Source organism: Nicotiana tabacum, chromosome 7 (genome assembly GCF_000715075.1).
Source record: "Nicotiana tabacum cultivar K326 chromosome 7, ASM71507v2, whole genome shotgun sequence".
Lineage (NCBI taxonomy): Eukaryota > Viridiplantae > Streptophyta > Magnoliopsida > Solanales > Solanaceae > Nicotiana > Nicotiana tabacum.
The window spans coordinates 155,185,750-155,206,028 of NC_134086.1; the positions used below are offsets into that span (position 1 = coordinate 155,185,750).

Consider the following 20,279-nt stretch of genomic DNA (forward strand, 5'->3'; position numbering starts at 1 on the left):
TTCAGGATACCTTGGTGCTACCGGCCTCAAATATCGAGTTCAAAACCAATATGTGAATATTTAATAATTAAATCTTGTATAATTATGAATATTAATTATTTAATTTTATTATAGTAAAAATAAGTGAGTAACAAACAAACATATAAAATAATTGTAACGATCCGGCCGGTCGTTTCATGAGTTACCGCTTTTTTTTCCCATTTCTGCTTTTGTATGTGTTGTTCAGCTACATTTCATTGTATCATGTTGGTTGGTTCGGGTTTGGAGTAATTTTGGAGTGTCATGAGACACTTAGTCTCTTAAGTTGGCCATTTAGTTGGAAAAATCAACTGGAAGTTGACTTGTGAGTAAACAATCTCGAAATTTGGTTTTTATGGCTCGGATAGCTTTGTTAGGTGATTTGAGACGTATGAGCGTGTTCGGAATATAATTTGGAGGTCTGTGGTAGATTTAGGCTTGAATTGACGAAATTGGAAATTTGGCGCTTTCTGGTTGGTAGTGGAAATCTTGATATCGGTGTCCGAATAAAATTTCAGAAATTAGAGTAGGTCCGTAGGGTCATTTTTGACGTGTGTGCAAAATTTTAGGTCATTCGGAGTTGATTTGATAGGTTTTGGCGTCGTTTGTGGAATTTGAAAGTTTATAAGTTCTTAGGCTTGAATCCGAGGTTGATTTGGTGTTTTAGTATTTTTTTTGAGTGATTCGAAAGCTCGACTAAGTTTGAATGATGTTATGGGATGTGTTGGCATGTTTGGTTGAGGTTCCGAGGGCCTCGGGTGAGTTTCGGGAGGTTAGCACTGGGGGTGTCTTCGAAGGCTACCACATGTCATCAGTATTATTTCAATGAAAGACGGATTTAAGGCCGAAGTGATCTGACGAAAGATAGGGGCTAGGTCGAGGAGTCAATAGATATCGAGGTCAAGGACGAGTACTCACCTTAATGGGGCAGTAACAACTAGTTTTGTTAAACAGAATATTCTAGTGAATATTCTCGGGATCTGTACTATTAGAGTTTTATGGCACATATCCCCTTATAAATAGAAAGAAACAGAGTTATAGCGGGCATGGAACACTCATTTGTAAAAGAAGACTTTGATATTCTCTAGAGATTTTTGCTTCATTACTACATACAAAAGACACCTTTTTCTTGAGATCCATGTCTAGTCTGTCTCCCACGATCCAAGGAGAATACAAATATTTAAAGGCTCACCAATCATTTATCATTGTCAGAAGGAACATCACACGATTCCATCCCGTTTTTAGGTCATATTTGTTACATTTTATTTACATACCATTATATGCTATTTATTACTATTTAATGTTATTTACTTTGTATTTATTCCATTAAGTGTTGTTCATTATTATATATTCATCACTGTTACCACAGATCTTGTAACATATTATCACGACACTAGTTAAACAATCTAGTAGATATTGTTGTTGGCTAAGATTAATCTTATCTTGTTAAGAAAATCTAATTGTTGAAACCTAGATCTAAATTTTGGTCAAACACTACCGGCCTGCAACTTTTTGGGGCCGAACACATTGATATTTTGTGGGTGACAGTGATACTCAAAGCCACGAAGCCAGAAGACCTTAACCAATTTGATACTATGCTGAAATGTTTGTCTCGTTTTGAAGCTTATATTGTTAAAGATAGGACACTTTTATTTGTTGTCTAAGGACTGCTGTAGTAACTAATCATTATGGTAGTCTTGCTTAATCAGTTTTCTTGGTTCTCTCGTTTGCTAATTCGAGAGCTTCTCTCAAAATTTTCCCAGGATAATTGGAAAGATTTCATCATTGTTTCAGGTATGTGAAGATCAGTTTGGTCATAGCTCATATGCTAGCAGATGACTTAAAAGAGAACCGTGTTAATAATTCAGGCATCTGTTTTGATCCCAAAGGCAAAGACAGCCTTGGCCTCCTGTCAACTTAAGATCAGATGGTGAGAGTGAGCTCATGTTTCCAAGTGCTGAAAATGCTCCTTACTGAAGCAGAGTTAGCCAAATATCTCATTCAGAAGGTAAATAAACTTAGCTTTCTCTACGCTGAATATTAATTGTACGAAAGATCCCAATCTAAGATTTGCATTTATGGCCATAGGCAGAGGCTGCTGGGAAAGGCATCATGAGCATTTTGGGCCAATCTGGCATACATAATCAAGGTAACTGAAGCTTACAAACAATTTAAACCCTGGCTTAGCAGTAAAAGTGAGGACTTGTATAGTTGATCTCTACTTGCTTGCAATGGAGGCATAGTTGTAGTGGTTTTTGTTTGCAGTAAAAGTCCTTTATCTTGTGCTTGCATCGAAATAGCAGACAAGGGAGCACAAAATCACTTTGTTAACTAATGGTGATAATGCAAATGAGATGACAATGTTGTGATAACTAAACTTTTCAGTTTTCAACCAGAATCCTAGGCTTTTGCAGGTTACTGAAGGGGGAGAAGGCTGCTGATACAATGATACTACACTAACATTAGTGTTTTAATATTTCCAACTTGGGTATAAAATCAGTAACAGTTTAAGAGCTTCACTTCTGATATTGTTATCACAAATTATAATTTGTGAAGATTCATCTTGGCAGGGAAGATAAATTTTTGCAAGATTTTACAGAAGAATAGGTAGAGTTAAACTTGAGGCTATTCCTACTCTTCCTACAAAAGATGTGATTAAAATTTTGGATGGTGCCACAGCTGAATGATCACATAGAGGTCTATTTTTGAAACTCCATAGGACTTGGTCTAAGTCTGGTCCTCGGCAAATTATCACGAAATTGTTTTTTTACATGTTTATCCTCACTCTTCTTTTTATTTGCACAGCTTGTGGTAATATTCTGATACTTGAGAAGTTAGCACATGCTATCCCTGTAAATAATGTCTGTAATGCAAACTCGATTTGATCTTCAAGAACACACAAACTTTGTATTGTCAGGACTTCAATCCCATCAATGATAAAACTAACGATGCAACTGTTGGATCGCAGCATGAAGTACTAATAAAATTAAGGGTCTACAACTTAGAGATAAACCTCAGAAATTTATCTGATTTTTATGGTTTTGGAGGTAGGAGATACTCTAGCAAATGAACAAGAGCCAAGCAAGAAAGTCAATATCCATGATGCTTAAGATTTTGCTGACATAAAGAGTGATTAGAATATTGTTTTGTTATATAGTTGTTCCACAAATATGAAAGCAGCTAAACAGGTGCTTAACTTCATAAAGAAAGGAACTTATTAACTAAGAGTGTCAATCAAAGGAAAATATAATACACATCCCAGTACAAATCATCTCAGAAGTGATCAAAAGTTCCATCAGCTGCGCCTAAGAGACATACGTCTTATTAGTTGCTTGATAAAAAATGCACAATTATTTAGCATGAAGACCATTTTCACAATTAGTTATATACCCTTAACTGCAGATAGTCCAAAAGATTGTTCACCTATTAATTCTGTAAGGGACGCCTTATTCTGCACTCGGGTGGTCCGATGAACAATTCAGTCTCCACATCTGATTTTTCACTACTCTCTGTACAAAGAGCTTCACCTTCCTTTTCTCCACTTGAGCCTTGACTCTGTTGAAGGCCACCAAACTAAAACAAGGCACGAGAGAATTACTACTTGCCTTTATTATGATTTTATACTCGACTATGAACTATAGAGTCGAAGAGTTGAAAGAGGACTTAAACTAAGGTTTGAGGCTAAGGAAAAGAAAAATATACCTTCTCCCTCAGTATTGCATTTTCAGAAGCAAGGATTTTCTCCTGGATTTGTTAGACAGGAAAGCATTACATTAACTAGTGAAGCTGCTATTGAGGGACAGAGACAATGACATGCAACAACAAAGTCATGCCATAAATAAGTAGTTTCGACTTTGCAATTTGAGTTATCTTGAATTCACTATTTAAATGATTGCATTATGCATGAATTGTTACTCAAATAATTGTGTACCTTCATGGGAATTGCAGCTCAAAATAAATTAACTGTGGTGTTACCTTTTCTTTTAGTCGTTCAATTTGTTCCTTAAAAACTTGAATCTGAAAAGAATAAGCAAAGTAAATTAAATGTCAAGTACCCAAAACTTCATTAGAACAGATCATTTCTTGGACTTTTATGAAGAAACCTTTCGTGCTCGGATGGTACTGACACTCCGCTCCAACTGTTTTTCTATCTGTTGTAGTTCTACAAGGGAACAGGACTGCAGACCTTCTCCTAAGAGTTTCCTGATGCAAATTCCATTTGTTTCAAAAGGCTTTCAAACTTACTAGGAAAGGAAGAGAAATGACAATGCAACAACTTTTGGAGTAGGGTTTGATTGAACCTTTTAGATTCTTCAAGAAGCTCTATCTTCTTCATCAAACTTGCTGCCGCATGCTGCATATGCTGCATTATTGTGTAAGCTAGATTAAGCTGTTTTTCAATTTTTTTCAAGAAACTAATTGGTTGTCAATTCAATCTAAGGAGGAGGCATAAATCCAAGGCATTACCTGCAGATTCTGTTCCCCAACTTGGTTTTCAGGTTGAACTTTGTCTTTAGTATGCCTCTTATATCGCTCTATTATCTCCTGCATGCTGCCAAATTCTCCCTATTAGTCCTTTTTTCTTTTTCTTTTTTTAATAATAAACACACAGGCTAATAGCATAAAGAATTTTGAATGACAAGTATTCTAATAAGAACATAAGCAACTCTTGGACTCTCAGGTAGTGGATGAATCCACAGGCAAATAGCATAAGAATAGACCTCTATGTGATCATTCAGCTTTGGCAATTTATCTAGTACAGAAGACTTTGGAGTGTGGGCAAACAAGTATGTATTAAATTGCCAGCGTTTAACACAAGACTCACTGGACCTACTACTTTTTTTCACATTTCATTAATTAGACAGTTGCACTTCCTCGTGCTAACGTGCAATATAATGCATCAGAAAGAGGCATGTACAAAGAATTACAGCTGTAAATCTACAAAAATCCAATAAAATGAAGAATCTACAAAATCCTATATGCAGCTATCTAATTGTCTCAGTTAATGTCTATGGGCTTCTTCAATTAGCAGAATCCTCCTACCGAGCAGTATAATGGGCAAATTTCCAAATCCTAGCATAAGCCACCGTGATCTTTGCAAAAGTAGGAGGTGATCCTAAGATGCATGGCCACTTCCGCGAGGCATTTTCTTTGAGCAGGAGTCTTCAACATCTTTCAACTGATAGTAGTGAGGAGCTATTTCTACAAGCCATTCTGGTTTCAGTTCAGTAACCTGCCGAATGTACTCCTTAGTCGTCAGGACCAGCTCGTGGTAGACAACCCATCTAGGAAGCCCCTGTGCTAAACCAGATCTGGGGTGAATGTAAACAGTCTGGGGATGTTTAACAGTTCGATAAAATCCGTTTTTTTGCAGTCTTGTTGAGTGTGGGAAAAATCCTGATGCTATAGACCTCTTTATAGCTTCCCGGTTAGTAACATTTGAAGTCAACTCAATTTCCACTTTTTCTAGCAGGCCTTCCAACTGATCTCGATATCCCTAGCTCTCTTCATGCTTCTAACCTGAATGTAGTTTTCATAGCACCACTCTAGTGAAAAGTTTGTTTCCTTCCAGGAATTGTAAACATTTAGCAGAGCGATATGATCTCCCACGTTGCCCATATGAAAATTCATCCGTGCATTGTCTGCGTGGACTTGTTTGTCCTTTGGACGATAGAAGATTGAATTCCCCACAGAAAGCATTGCAGCAATACTTATTATTTCATCAGAGCACTTGTACTTTTCAGAGGCAACAATCATCTTGGATAGCATGGGATCTAGGGGAAACTCGGCCATTCTTCTACCTATTTTTGTTAACTCGCCAAGCTTATTAAGGGCACCAAGTGCAAAGAGCAGTTCCAGTGCTTTAAGTATAGCTTCTGCCGATGGGGGATCCATGAAGTCAAAATTCACCAAGTTAATAATCCCAAGGCTCTTGAGACAAAGCACCACATTTGCAAGGTTGGTCCTTTGTATTTCAGGGACTGTGTTATCTTCCAAATCATTCATGTAGTTATATGCAGTGTATAATCGAAAGCATTTTCCAGGACCTGTTCTTCCAGATCGACCAGCTCTCTGGTTTGCAGAGGCCTTCGATATAGGAGTGACCATTAATGACTCCATTCCGGTCTGAGGGTTGTAAGACTTTATCTTAGAAAATCCTGGATCAATAACATATTTGATCCCATCAATCGTCAATGATGTTTCAGCAATATTTGTAGCTAGAACAACCTTGCGAGCCCCTGGCTCAAATATCTTGGCTTGTAATTCAGTTGGCAGGTTTGGGTATATTGGGCAGATTATCAGCTCATGAATTTTTGTCCCCAAACCCTTTATCCGGTGCTTAATAATCTCCTCCGCTGTTTCAATCTCCTCCTGCCCAGTCAAAAAGATTAAGATATCACCATCACCAGGTGGTTGAGTTACATGGATCTGAAGAGCAGTGACTACTGCTGCATTCAAGTAATCGGCCTCTGGTGCTTACGTGTAGTGTATATCGACTGGAAACCGCCTTCCAGGAATTTTGAAAATTGGAGCACAGTCAAAATAATCACTGAACTTCTCTGCATCTAGTGTCGCACTTGATATAAGCAACTTTAAGTCAGGCCGAAATCGAGCAATATCCTTAACCAACCCAAACAAAATGTCAGTTGATAGTGTTCTTTCGTGAGCCTCGTCAAGCATGATTACACTATAGCTTGCTAGGTCAGGTTCTCCAACGAATTCCCGTAACAACATCCCATCAGTCATATATTTCAGAATCGTTTTTTCAGAAGTGCAGTCTTCAAAACGAATAGAGTAGCCAACCTCGTGACCAAGTTTGACTCCTAATTCATCAGAAACACGCGCAGCAACACTCATTGCAGCAACTCGGCGAGGTTGAGTACATCCAATCTTCCCACGCTTGGTATATCCCGCCTCGTGTAGATACTGCGGTATCTGTGTAGTTTTGCCAGAACCCGTTTCTCCGACAATAACAAGAACTTGATGATCATTAACATCTTTGAGCAAATCATCCCTGTAGGGGTAAATGGGCAGAATCTTCCTGTCCTCCTGAAGTTTTTCTAATGCCAATTTAGCCGTAGATTTTTCTCTTAACTCAATGGGAGGCTACTGTTCAACATTAACACCATCCATTACTGATGCTTCAATGAACTCAATTTGATCTTCGAACACAAATTTATAGTCCTCGGATCTTGGCGTTCTGTTTTTCGATCCAAATGTAAGTGTTGCCTTCGCAATCTGATGTTCTTCCCATGCTTCTTATTCCGAAAAAGAGTTCATCTTTTCAGCAACATCTGGATCCCTGTAACGTAGCTTTGCAACTGAAAATCTCTTTTTCTGATTTACACCACCTTCAACATCATAGGCATCAGGCATCTTGTACTCGCCCATGACATCAGTATCTTCTGATCGCTTCTTAACTTGTTCATATATTTGTTGTTTATATCTCAGTTCACATTGCTCTACTTCTGTCAACTTCACTTTGTCAAACAAATATTGATCATCTTCTATTTCGTTTGTGAGTTCCTCTACCTTCTTCTGCTCCCTTTTCTTTAAGTATTCTTTTCTGGAGAGTTTCCTTAAAGTTGCAACTGTTGAAGTTTGGCAAAATGCCAAAGTCCCACATTGGTTGGGAGTTAAGTTTGGGGGGGATTTTTCCCCTATAAAAGAAGGCCTAATGTTTAGGATTGAAACACACCTCTCATTTGCCTTCTCATCTGTTTAAGGCATTTGTATCTTCTCTCTTTAGTATTATTTCACTTGTATTTTTGGAGTGGAATAAAATATTTGGTTGTGTCCGAGGAGTAGGCAAAATTAGCCGAACCTCGTAAATTCTGGTGTTCCCTTTATTATTGCTTTATTGTCTTATTTATTATTTGGTGGTTGTCATAATTTTTGGTATAGTAGTTGTGACTTATTCACACTCTATACATTTGGCTTCCGCAACAATTGGTATCAGAGCCAAGGTACTGTCTAAGTATGCTCTGTGGTTGCAGCATAGTCTGATCTTCCACATCAGAAAAGATTTATCTTGGTAACTGAGTCAAGGTTCTGTCTGAGTATGCTCTGTGGTTGCAGCTTAGTCTGATCTTCCACACCAGAAAGGAAATAATCTTGATTTGTGTCGTCAGCTATTAAATAATATTTGTGTCAAAGATGGGAGACAATAAACAAGAAGAATCTACATCAAGTGTCAACAATACGTCATCATTGGCATCTTCGCTTATGACAAGAATTGTGTCAAATGCGAAATTTGCGGTCGAAATATTTGACGGGTCCGGACATTTTGGGATGTGGCAAGGCGAGGTTCTAGATGTCCTTTTTCAACAAGGGCTAGATCTGGCCATTGAAGAAAAGAAACCAGATGTTATTGGAGAAGAAAATTGGAGAATTATCAACCGTGTTGCTTGCGGTACCATTCGATCCTACCTTGCTAGAGAGCAGAAATATCCATACACAAAGGAAACTTCTGCAAGTAAATTATGGAAAGCACTGGAGGATAAATTTTTGAAGAAAAACAGTCAAAATAAATTGTACATGAAGAAGAGACTGTTTCACTTCACCTATGTTCCTGGTACCACGATGAATGAACATATCACCAGTTTCAATAAGTTGGTTACAGATTTGCAAAATATGGATACAACTTATGATGATGGTGACTTGGCCTTGATGTTGTTGGCGTCACTTCCTGATGAGTACGAGCACCTTGAAACTACTCTACTCCATGGAAATGACGAAGTTTCTCTCAGAGAAGTTTGTTCGGCTTTGTACAGCTATGAACAAAGAAAGCGAGAAAAACAGAAGGGCGGAGAAGGAGAAGCACTATTTGTGAGGGGTCGTCCTCAAAATCAAACGAGGACAAAGAAGGGAAGATCCAAGTCAAGATCCAGACCCAGCAAAGATGAATGTGCCTATTGTCGAGAAAAAGGGCACTGGAAGAAAGACTGTTCGAAGTTGAAGAATAAGGCCAAACATAACAATGGAAAGGCCATTATGGATTCAAATGTAGCTGATTGTGATGATTCAGACTTCTCATTAGTTACAACAGAGTCATCAACATCATCAGACATATGGTTGATGGAATCGGCTTGTAGCTATCATATGTGTCCCAACAGGGACTGGTTCATGGAATTTCAAGAAGGAGAATATGGAGTCATCCACACAGCGGATAACAGCCCTCTTACCTCATATGGCATTGGTTCAATACGATTAAGGAACCATGATGGAATGATCAGAACATTGATAGATGTTCGATATGTACCGGATTTGAAGAAGAATCTCATCTCTGTGGGAGCCCTAGAATCAAAAGGGTTCAAAATCATTGCAGAAAATGGAGTGATGAGAGTATGCTCCGGTGCACTAGTGGTAATGAAGGCTAATCGGAAGAATAATAATATGTACCGCTATCGTGGCAGTACAGTTATTGGGACAGCGACAGTAACATCCAGTGACGACAAAGAGGCAGAAGCAACCAAGCTATGGCACATGCGCTTGGGATATGCTGGAGGAAAATCCTTGAAAACTCTATCAGATCAAGGATTGTTAAAAGGAGTAAAGGCTTGCAACTTGGAGTTTTGTGAGCATTGTGTCAAAGGGAAACAGACAAGGGTTAAATTTGGTACAGCGATCCATAATACTAAAGGCATTTTGGATTATGTACACTCTGATGTTTGGGGTCCTTCCAAAACACCTTCATTGGGTGGGAAGCACTATTTTGTAACCTTTGTTGATGATTTTTCTCGAAGAGTGTGGGTGTATACAATGAAAAATAAAGATGAAGTGCTGGGAATTTTTCTCAAATGGAAGACGATGGTGGAGAATCAAACAGGCAGGAGGATCAAGTGTATTCGCACAGACAATGGAGGTGAATACAAAAATGATCATTTCAATAAGGTCTGTGAAAATGATGGCATCGTCCGACACTTCACTGTTAGACATACACCACAACAGAATGGAGTGGCAGAACGTATGAACCGGACCTTGCTGGAGAAGGTACGGTGTATGTTGTCCAATGCTGGCTTGGGCAAAGAATTTTGGGCTGAGGCAATTACATATGCATGTCACCTCATTAATCGTCTACCATCTGCTGCTATTGATGGCAAAACACCATTTGAAAAATGGTACGGAAAACCTGCTGTAGATTATAACTCTTTGCACGTGTTTGGCTCAACTGCATATTATCATGTAACGGAGTCAAAATTGGATCCAAGGGCAAAGAAGGCTATTTTTATGGGAATTACTTCTGGAGTCAAAGGATATCGCTTATGGTGCCCTATGACAAAGAAAGTAATATTCAGCAGAGATGTTACCTTTGATGAATTTGCTATGGTAAATAAGGTAACAGAAGATACCAAACAAAATGAAGGTGCTTCTAAGCAGGTGGAGTTTGAGGGAAAATTTATTTTTCCTACACAAGAAGCAGAGGAGGAAACAAATGAAGATTACCCTCTGGAAGGAGAGCCAGTAGAGGAAATTCCAACTCAGGAATCTCAACAACAACTTGAATCAATAGCAACCAGCAGGCCAAAAAGAACAATAACGAAACCTGTTCGTCTCATAGAGACGGTTGCTTGTGCAACCTCAATTGTAGCTGATGATGTTCCTACTACTTATAAAGACGCTGTCCAAAGTTCAGAAGAAGATAAGTGGAGGATTGCCATGAATGATGAAATACAGTCCCTTCATCAGAATCATACATGGAGATTGGCCAATCTCCCGAAGGGAAAGAAAGCAATTGGGTGCAAATGGGTATTTGCAAAGAAGGAAGGATTTCCTAACCAAGTAGATGTTCGCTACAAAGCAAGATTGGTGGCCAAAGGATATGCTCAAAAGGAGAGAATTGATTACAATGAAGTGTTTTCTCCAGTTGTAAAACATTCCTCCATTAGAATTATGTTGGCTTTGGTAGCACAATTGGATTTGGAACTAGTTCAGATGGATGTAAAAACTGCGTTTTTACATGGAAACTTGGAGGAGGAAATCTACATGACTCAGCCAGAAGGATTCAAAGTTGCTGGAAAAGAAAATATGGTGTGCAAACTTGAAAAATCGTTGTACGGATTGAAACAATCTTCTAGACAATGGTACAAGCGATTTGACGAGTTTATGTTGCAGCAAGGGTACAAGAGAAGCAAATACGATCATTGTGTGTATTTGCGCAAGCTTAAAGATGGTTCCTTTGTATATCTTCTCCTATATGTTGATGATATGTTGATAGCTTCCAAGAATTCGGAAGAAATTGATAAGTTGAAGATTCAACTGAAGAAGGAGTTCGAGATGAAGGATTTGAGTGAGGCAAAGAAAATTCTTGGCATGGAGATAATTAGAGATAGACGTTCAAAGAAACTCTGTTTATCTCAAAAGGAATATTTGAAGAGAGTACTTCAACGTTTTGGCATAGATGACAAGACTAAGCCAGTTAGTACTCCAACTTGCTTCCCATTTTAAGCTAAGTACTACTATGTCGCCAATGGATGAAGCTGAACGAGAGTATATGTCAAAGGTACCATACGCAAATGCTGTTGGTAGCTTGATGTATGCAATGGTTTGCACAAGGCCTGACATTTCACAAGCTGTTGGAGTTATTAGCAGATATATGCACAATCCAGGGAAGGAGCATTGGCAAGCTGTGAAGTGGATTATACGGTATATTCATAATACTGTAGATGTCGGGTTAGTTTTTGAGCAGGAAGACAATCAGTTTGTAGTTGGATATTGTGACTCAGATTTTGCGGGTGATATGGACAAACGAAGATCAACTACTGGTTATGTGTTTACTTTTGCAAAGGCACCAGTTAGTTGGAAGTCTACTTTGCAGTCAACAGTTGCTTTGTCTACAACAGAGGCAGAGTACATGGCTATTACAGATGCTGTGAAAGAGGCAATTTGGCTTCAAGGATTGCTAAAGGAGCTTGGTGTTGAACAAAAAGGTATCACAATTTTTTGTGATAGTCAAAGTGCTATTCAATTAGCGAAGAACCAAGTTTATCATGCAAGGACGAAGCACATTGATGTTCGGTATCATTTCGTACGAGAAATCATAGAAGAAGGTGGAGTCACGGTGAAGAAAATTCATACTACAGAGAATCCTGCTGATATGCTGACAAAGGTGGTGACTGCGGTCAAGTTTCAACATTGTTTGGATTTGATCAACATTGTTGAACACTGAAGATTGAAGATGAAGACACAACCAAAATTTGTTATTGAGAGAGAATTGAAAATGTGGAATTTTGCCAAGGTGGAGATTTGTTGAAGTTTGGCAAAATGCCAAAGTCCCACATTGGTTGGGAGTTAAGTTTGGGGGGATTTTTCCCCTATAAAAGAAGGCCTAATGTTTAGGATTGAAACACACCTCTCATTTGCCTTCTCATCTGTTTAAGGCATTTGTATCTTCTCTCTTTAGTATTATTTCACTTGTATTTTTGGAGTGGAATAAAATATTTGGTTGTGTCCGAGGAGTAGGCAAAATTAGCCGAACCTCGTAAATTCTGGTGTTCCCTTTATTATTGCTTTATTGTCTTATTTATTATTTGGTGGTTGTCATAATTTTTGGTATAGTAGTTGTGACTTATTCACACTCTATACATTTGGCTTCCGCAACAGCAACGTCATTTCGCTCTAACGCATCAGACCTCCTGATGCCCTCTTCTTCCTCCTTCCTTGTTAATTTTGGCTCTGCCAACTTTCTAGTCGCTGCAGCATCTCGCTCTTTGTTATGTCGTTCCAACTCTTCCCTCTCTCTTTGGTCCCGAAGTATTTCTTCCTCTTCTGACTCAAACTTGTCACTGTCATCTTGCTCTTGGGAAGTTCGTCTCCTAACGCGTCTTTCACCCTCCACATTCCTAACTACCTCGTCATCATCTTCGTCTTCATGGGTCTCAACAATCCTCCTGAATTTCTTTTTACGGGTATCCTCTTTCCTAGAATTACTTTCTGCGCCAACATTGTTGTCATCATCATCAGCCTCTAAAAGTGCGTAGGTCTTTTGCTTCCTCGCCAACATAGCAGCTGTTGCGGAAGCCAAATGTATATAGTGTGAATAAGTCACAACTACTATACCAAAAATTATGACAGCCACCAAATAATAAATAAGACAATAAAACAACAATAAAGGGAACACCAGAATTTACGAGGTTCGGCTAATTTTGCCTACTCCTCGGACACAACCAAATATTTTATTCCACTCCAAAAATACAAGTGAAATAATACTAAAGAGAGAAGATACAAATGCCTTAAACAGATGAGAAGGCAAATGAGAGGTGTGTGTCAATCCTAAACATTAGGCCTTCTTTTATAGGGGAAAAATTCCCTCCAAACTTAACTCCCAACCAATGTGGGACTTTGGCATTTTGCCAAACTTCAACAAATCTCCACCTTGGCAAAATTCCACATTTTCAATTCTCTCTCAATAACAAATTTTGGTTGTGTCTTCATCTTCAATCTTCAGTGTTCAACAATGTTGATCAAATCCAAACAATGTTGAAACTTGACCGCAGTCACCACCTTTGTCAGCATATCAGCAGGATTCTCTGTAGTATGAATTTTCTTCACCGTGACTCCACCTTCTTCTATGATTTCTCGTACGAAATGATACCGAACATCAATGTGCTTCGTCCTTGCATGATAAACTTGGTTCTTCGCTAATTGAATAGCACTTTGACTATCACAAAAAATTGTGATACCTTTTTGTTCAACACCAAGCTCCTTTAGCAATCCTTGAAGCCAAATTGCCTCTTTCACAGCATCTGTAATAGCCATGTACTCTGCCTCTGTTGTAGACAAAGCAACTGTTGACTGCAAAGTAGACTTCCAACTAACTGGTGCCTTTGCAAAAGTAAACACATAACCAGTAGTTGATCTTCGTTTGTCCATATCACCCGCAAAATCTGAGTCACAATATCCAACTACAGACTGATTGTCTTCCTGCTCAAAAACTAACCCGACATCTACAGTATTATGAATATACCGTAGAATCCACTTCACAGCTTGCCAATGCTCCTTCCCTGGATTGTGCATATATCTGCTAATAACTCCAACAGCTTGTGAAATGTCAGGCCTTGTGCAAACCATTGCATACATCAAGCTACCAACAACATTTGCGTATGGTACCTTTGACATATACTCTCGTTCAGCTTCATCCATTGGCGACATAGTAGTACTTAGCTTAAAATGGGAAGCAAGTGGAGTACTAACTGGCTTAGTCTTGTCATCTATGCCAAAACGTTGAAGTACTCTCTTCAAATATTCCTTTTGAGATAAACAGAGTTTCTTTGAACGTCTATCTCTAATTATCTCCATGCCAAGAATTTTCTTTGCCTCACCCAAATCCTTCATCTCGAACTCCTTCTTCAGTTGAATCTTCAACTTATCAATTTCTTCCAAATTCTTGGAAGTTATCAACATATCATCAACATATAGGAGAAGATATACAAAGGAACCATCTTTAAGCTTGTGCAAATACACACAATGATCGTATTTGCTTCTCTTGTACCCTTGCCGCAACATAAACTCGTCAAATCGCTTGTACCATTGTCTAGAAGATTGTTTCAATCCGTACAACGATTTTTCAAGTTTGCACACCATATTTTCTTTTCCAGCAACTTTGAATCCTTCTGGCTGAGTCATGTAGATTTCCTCCTCCAAGTTTCCATGTAAAAACGCAGTTTTTACATCCATCTGAACTAGTTCCAAATCCAATTGTGCTACCAAAGCCAACATAATTCTAATGGAGGAATGTTTTACAACTGGAGAAAACACTTCATTGTAATCAATTCCCTCCTTTTGAGCATATCCTTTGGCCACCAATCTTGCTTTGTAGCGAACATCTAATTGGTTAGGAAATCCTTCTTTCTTTGCAAATACCCATTTGCACCCAATTGCTTTCTTTCCCTTCGGGAGATTGGCCAATCTCCATGTATGATTCTGATGAAGGGACTGTATTTCATCATTCATGGAAATCCTCCACTTATCTTCTTCTGAACTTTGGACAGCGTCTTTATAAGTAGTAGGAACATCATCAGCTACAATTGAGGTTGCACAAGCAACCGTCTCTATGAGACGAACAGGTTTCGTTATTGTTCTTTTTGGCCTGCTGGTTGCTATTGATTCAAGTTGTTGTTGAGATTCCTGAGTTGGAATCTCCTCTACTGGCTCTCCTTCCAGAGGGTAATCTTCATTTGTTTCCTCCTCTGCTTCTTGTGTAGGAAAAATAAATTTTCCCTCAAACTCCACCTGCTTAGAAGCACCTTCATTTTGTTTGGTATCTTCTGTTACCTTATTTACCATAGCAAATTCATCAAAGGTAACATCTCTGCTGAATATTACTTTCTTTGTCATAGGACACCATAAGCGATATCCTTTGACTCCAGAAGTAATTCCCATAAAAATAGCCTTCTTTGCCCTTGGATCCAATTTTGACTCCGTCACATGATAATATGCAGTTGAGCCAAACACGTGCAAAGAGTTATAATCTACAGCAGGTTTTCCGTACCATTTTTCAAATGGTGTTTTGCCATCAATAGCAGCAGATGGTAGACGATTAATGAGGTGGCATGCATATGTAATTGCCTCAGCCCAAAATTCTTTGCCCAAGCCAGCATTGGACAACATACACCGTACCTTCTCCAGCAAGGTCCGGTTCATACGTTCTGCCACTCCATTCTGTTGTGGTGTATGTCTAACAGTGAAGTGTCGGATGATGCCATCATTTTCACAGACCTTATTGAAATGATCATTTTTGTATTCACCTCCATTGTCTGTGCGAATACACTTGATTCTCCTGCCTGTCTGATTTTCCACCATCGTCTTCCATTTGAGAAAAATTCTCAACACTTCATCTTTGCTCTTCATTGTATACACCCATACTCTTCGGGAAAAATCATCAACAAAGGTTACAAAATAGTGCTTCCCACTCAATGAAGGTGTTTTGGAAGGACCCCAAACATCAGAGTGTACATAATCCAAAATGCCTTTAGTATTATGGATGGCTGTATCAAATTTAACCCTTGTCTGTTTCCCTTTAACACAATGCTCACAAAACTCCAAGTTGCAAGCCTTTACTCCTTTTAACAATCCTTGATCTGATAGAGTTTTCAAGGATTTTCCTCCAGCATGTCCCAAGCGCATGTGCCATAGCTTGGTTGCTTCTGCCTCTTTGTCGTCACTGGATGTTACTGTCGCTGTCCCAATAACTGTACTGCCACGATAGCGGTACATATTATTATTCTTCCGATTAGCCTTCATTACCACTAGTGCACCGGAGCATACTCTCATCACTCCATTTTCTGCAATGATTTTGAACCCTTTTGATTCTAGGGCTCCCACAGAGATGAGATTCTTCTTCAAATCCGGTACATATCGAACATCTATCAATGTTCTGATCATTCCATCATGGTTCCTTAATCGTATTGAACCAATGCCATATGAGGTAAGAGGGCTGTTATCCGCTGTGTGGATGACTCCATATTCTCCTTCTTGAAATTCCATGAACCAGTCCCTGTTGGGACACATATGATAGCTACAAGCCGAGTCCATCAACCATATGTCTGATGATGTTGATGACTCTGTTGTAACTAATGAGAAGTCTGAATCATCACAATCAGCTACATTTGAATCCATAATGGCCTTTCCATTGTTATGTTTGGCCTTATTCTTCAACTTCGGACAGTCTTTCTTCCAGTGCCCTTTTCTCGACAAAAGGCACATTCATCTTTGCTGGGTCTGGATCTTGACTTGGATCTTTCCTTCTTTGTCCTCGTTTGATTTTGAGGACGACCCCTCACAAATAGTGCTTCTCCTTCTCCGCCCTTCTGTTTTTCTCGCTTTCTTTGTTCATAGCTGTACAAAGCCGAACAAACTTCTCTGAGAGAAACTTCGTCATTTCCATGGAGTAGAGTAGTTTCAAGGTGCTCGTACTCATCAGGAAGTGACGCCAACAACATCAAGGCCAAGTCACCATCATCATAAGTTGTATCCATATTTTGCAAATCTGTAACCAACTTATTGAAACTGGTGATATGTTCATTCATCGTGGTACCAGGAACATAGGTGAAGTGAAACAGTCTCTTCTTCATGTACAATTTATTTTGACTGTTTTTCTTCAAAAATTTATCCTCCAGTGCTTTCCATAATTTACTTGCAGAAGTTTCCTTTGTGTATGGATATTTCTGCTCTCTAGCAAGGTAGGATCGAATGGTACCGCAAGCAACACGGTTGATAATTCTCCAATCTTCTTCTCCAATAACATCTGGTTTCTTTTCTTCAATGGCCAGATCTAGCCCTTGTTGAAAAAGGACATCTAGAACCTCGCCTTGCCACATCCCAAAATGTCCGGACCCGTCAAATATTTCGACCGCAAATTTCGCATTTGACACAATTCTTGTCATAAGCGAAGATGCCAATGATGACGTATTGTTGACACTTGATGTAGATTCTTCTTGTTTATTGTCTCCCATCTTTGACACAAATATTATTTAATAGCTGACGACACAAATCAAGATTATTTCCTTTCTGGTGTGGAAGATCAGACTAAGCTGCAACCACAGAGCATACTCAGACAGAACCTTGACTCAGTTACCAAGATAAATCTTTTCTGATGTGGAAGATCAGACTATGCTGCAACCACAGAGCATACTTAGACAGTACCTTGGCTCTGATACCAATTGTTGCGGAAGCCAAATGTATATAGTGTGAATAAGTCACAACTACTATACCAAAAATTATGACAGCCACCAAATAATAAATAAGACAATAAAACAACAATAAAGGGAACACCAGAATTTACGAGGTTCGGCTAATTTTGCCTACTCCTCGGATACAACCAAATATTTTATTCCACTCCAAAAATACAAGTGAAATAATACTAAAGAGAGAAGATACAAATGCCTTAAACAGATGAGAAGGCAAATGAGAGGTGTCTTTCAATCCTAAACATTAGGCCTTCTTTTATAGGGGAAAAATCCCCTCCAAACTTAACTCCCAACCAATGTGGGACTTTGGCATTTTGCCAAACTTCAACAGCAGCCTCCTTTTCTTGTGTAAATAAAGATTTGGCCCTGTCGTCATACGCTCAACACTAGCAAAAATTTCTTGAGCAAACACCTGTATTTCGTCGGAGGAAGACATTCCCATATCTACAAGATGATTTATTAGATCACCAGCTGATGAAGCTTGCTTAGAAAGATTAAGTACATAAGTAACAACTGTAGGCTGTGAGTAACCCAGCAGAGACATTAATTTGTCTGAAACCCACTTGCTTAATTCAGACCCCATATCTTTTCAGGAGAAGGAAATCACAACAAATTCAACGGAGGAAGAGAGTATTGGCGGGCTAATGGAATTTCGGTTCCGTCAATCAATTGTTGCTAGGGTTTTGGGCTTGTAGATTTGGCTCTTGAGGTATTGGAGCTTTATATAAACATCCGATAGATGTTACCCAACCCTATTTGGACTGGGATTCATGCCAGTATATTTGATTGATGTTACCGAATCCCACTTGGACTAGGATCCATTCTCACTTAAAAATTAAAATTATACTATAAGAATACGTTTTTTTTAATTACTAAAACAATACTCTTTTGTATGGAACTCCTCCTTATAAGTCGAAGCACAAATTATTAATTAGGTAGTCTTTTATAAAATACAGAAAATTTCTTAACCAATGGATATATTTGGAACTCTGAAAAAGAAAAGAATTTGGATATTTAGATATCCAAACTAGTATAAGCAAACTTAATAATCTGCTAAAAATGTCAAGCTTTTCATATTGATAAGTAACTTTAGTAACAATCGTCTAAATGAAAATAAAAGTAAACTTTCATCGACTTGCAACTCAACAATCATATGAATATACGACTGCATCCACGTATGGAGATCTTCTGCCACTTTGTAAAGCTTCAATATAGTTAAACAAATGCCGAGTAAATTCCCTATTTGTTGAAAAGAATGTTGATATTTTTTATTGACACAGGTAAAATACAAGGACATAATCTGAACTATGACCTAGAGTGACTGATATACTTTCTAGTTCTCATATGATTTAGGGTCAACCTCAACTGTTTATGTGCCCTCTATATGTGCTGCGGAGTCAGCTAGTTTGGACAAATTATAGCATTTGCACTGACATGTCTGGAGCAGTGTTCTAAAAGACGTTTTTGGGGCAAGCCACATTCCCCCCTCCCCCTCCACCCTTCCCGGAGGGGCTAGTAAAGATGCACCGAAGCAATTCGGGAGCAAAAGTATTGCGAGGCGTAAGCTCTATTGTTCTGGGCGTATGCCTAGGTGTTGGACGAGTTTTTATTTTATGACGTAAGCCGAGAACCTTTCCAAACTAGAATTAAAATTTCTAAATAAGTTCTTAATTTAATACCAAAGAAACACAAAAGTCAAATTGTTATTACATGCTAAAAAGCTTAAATACTTAAAAGTCAAAAGATTTTTTATTCTTAGCCCTAATTTTTACTCTTTCTCTTTGTCTTCTACTGCATAAAGGAAAAACTTATCAATTTGCAATACTATAAAGTAAAAACTCATCATCCTCAACAATTTGCTCTGTTTTAATGCTTCTGATTGTAAATTTCTTTTTTGCTTTTCTTTCTTTTCAAGTTATTTTGCTATTTCACTTTAGTTTATAAATTTATACTCATTTTTTTCCAAAAGTCTTATTAGCTTTTGTCATGAAACAATTTTGATTAGTTTTTTAGTCAATTGCTTATTCAAATTAGCGTTTTAAGATGAACTACTTCTATGTACATTTCACTTCTTCTATATTTTCTTCAAATTTCTATAATTTTCTAATTGACGAGACGCGAGGAGGTATTAACGCTAGGTTGGAAGCTTGGAGGTAAACGCTGGAGTCCAAAGATTTCAAGTTGAGCAGGTCGAAAACTGAATACTTGAAGTGCAAGTTCAGTGATGAGAGGCATGAAGAAGAAGTGAAAGTAAAAATTGATACTCAAGTTATTCCCAAAAGAGATAGTTTCAAGTATCTTGGGTCTATAATCCAAGGCAAGGGGGAGATTGACGAGTATGCTACTCACCGCATTGGAGCAGGTTGGATGAGATGGAGGCTAGCTTCGGGGGTTTTATGTGATAAGAACGTGCCGCCTAGACTTAAGGGCGAATTCTACAGGGTGGTGGTTAGACCGACTATATTGCATGGAGCTAAGTGTTGGCCCGTCAAAAAGCTACATGTCCAGAAGATGAGCGTAGATGAAATGAGGATATTGAGATGGATGTGTGGACATACCAGGAAAGACAACATC

At 38.6% G+C, this 20,279-nt stretch overlaps 1 protein-coding gene, 1 long non-coding RNA gene and 1 pseudogene across 7 annotated transcripts in view; 1 reads left to right on the forward strand and 2 right to left on the reverse strand.

Annotated features, from left to right (window-relative positions):
• The first annotated feature begins 1,100 nt into the window (after positions 1-1,100).
• Positions 1,101-2,997, forward strand: LOC107818777 (uncharacterized). 3 transcript variants are annotated; one of them, XR_012693603.1, is made up of 3 exons: positions 1,101-2,026; positions 2,107-2,167; positions 2,589-2,997. It is a non-coding gene; the product is annotated as an uncharacterized LOC107818777 (long non-coding RNA). The 3 variants fall into 3 exon arrangements; XR_001655505.2 differs by lacking the exon at positions 2,589-2,997 and having other exon boundaries at positions 1,365-1,709; positions 1,813-2,026; positions 2,107-2,582; XR_001655506.2 differs by lacking the exon at positions 2,589-2,997 and having other exon boundaries at positions 1,365-1,623; positions 1,813-2,026; positions 2,107-2,582.
• A 124-nt stretch (positions 2,998-3,121) lies between these two features.
• The window catches only part of LOC107818776 (MADS-box protein SOC1-like), a 29,125-nt gene continuing 11,967 nt past the window's right edge, over positions 3,122-20,279 (reverse strand). The window contains exons 3-9 of one of the 4 annotated variants that reach the window (XM_075256747.1): positions 4,486-4,570; positions 4,320-4,381; positions 4,122-4,221; positions 3,994-4,035; positions 3,721-3,762; positions 3,442-3,591; positions 3,122-3,323 (exon numbers count right to left, since the gene is read on the reverse strand). In XM_075256747.1, the coding sequence (XP_075112848.1) occupies positions 3,445-3,591; positions 3,721-3,762; positions 3,994-4,035; positions 4,122-4,221; positions 4,320-4,381; positions 4,486-4,570 (478 nt within the window). In that variant the 3' untranslated portion in view covers positions 3,122-3,323; positions 3,442-3,444. 4 annotated transcript variants of the gene reach the window in all.
• Positions 4,587-18,943, reverse strand: LOC142161893 (pre-mRNA-splicing factor ATP-dependent RNA helicase DEAH1-like; annotated as a pseudogene).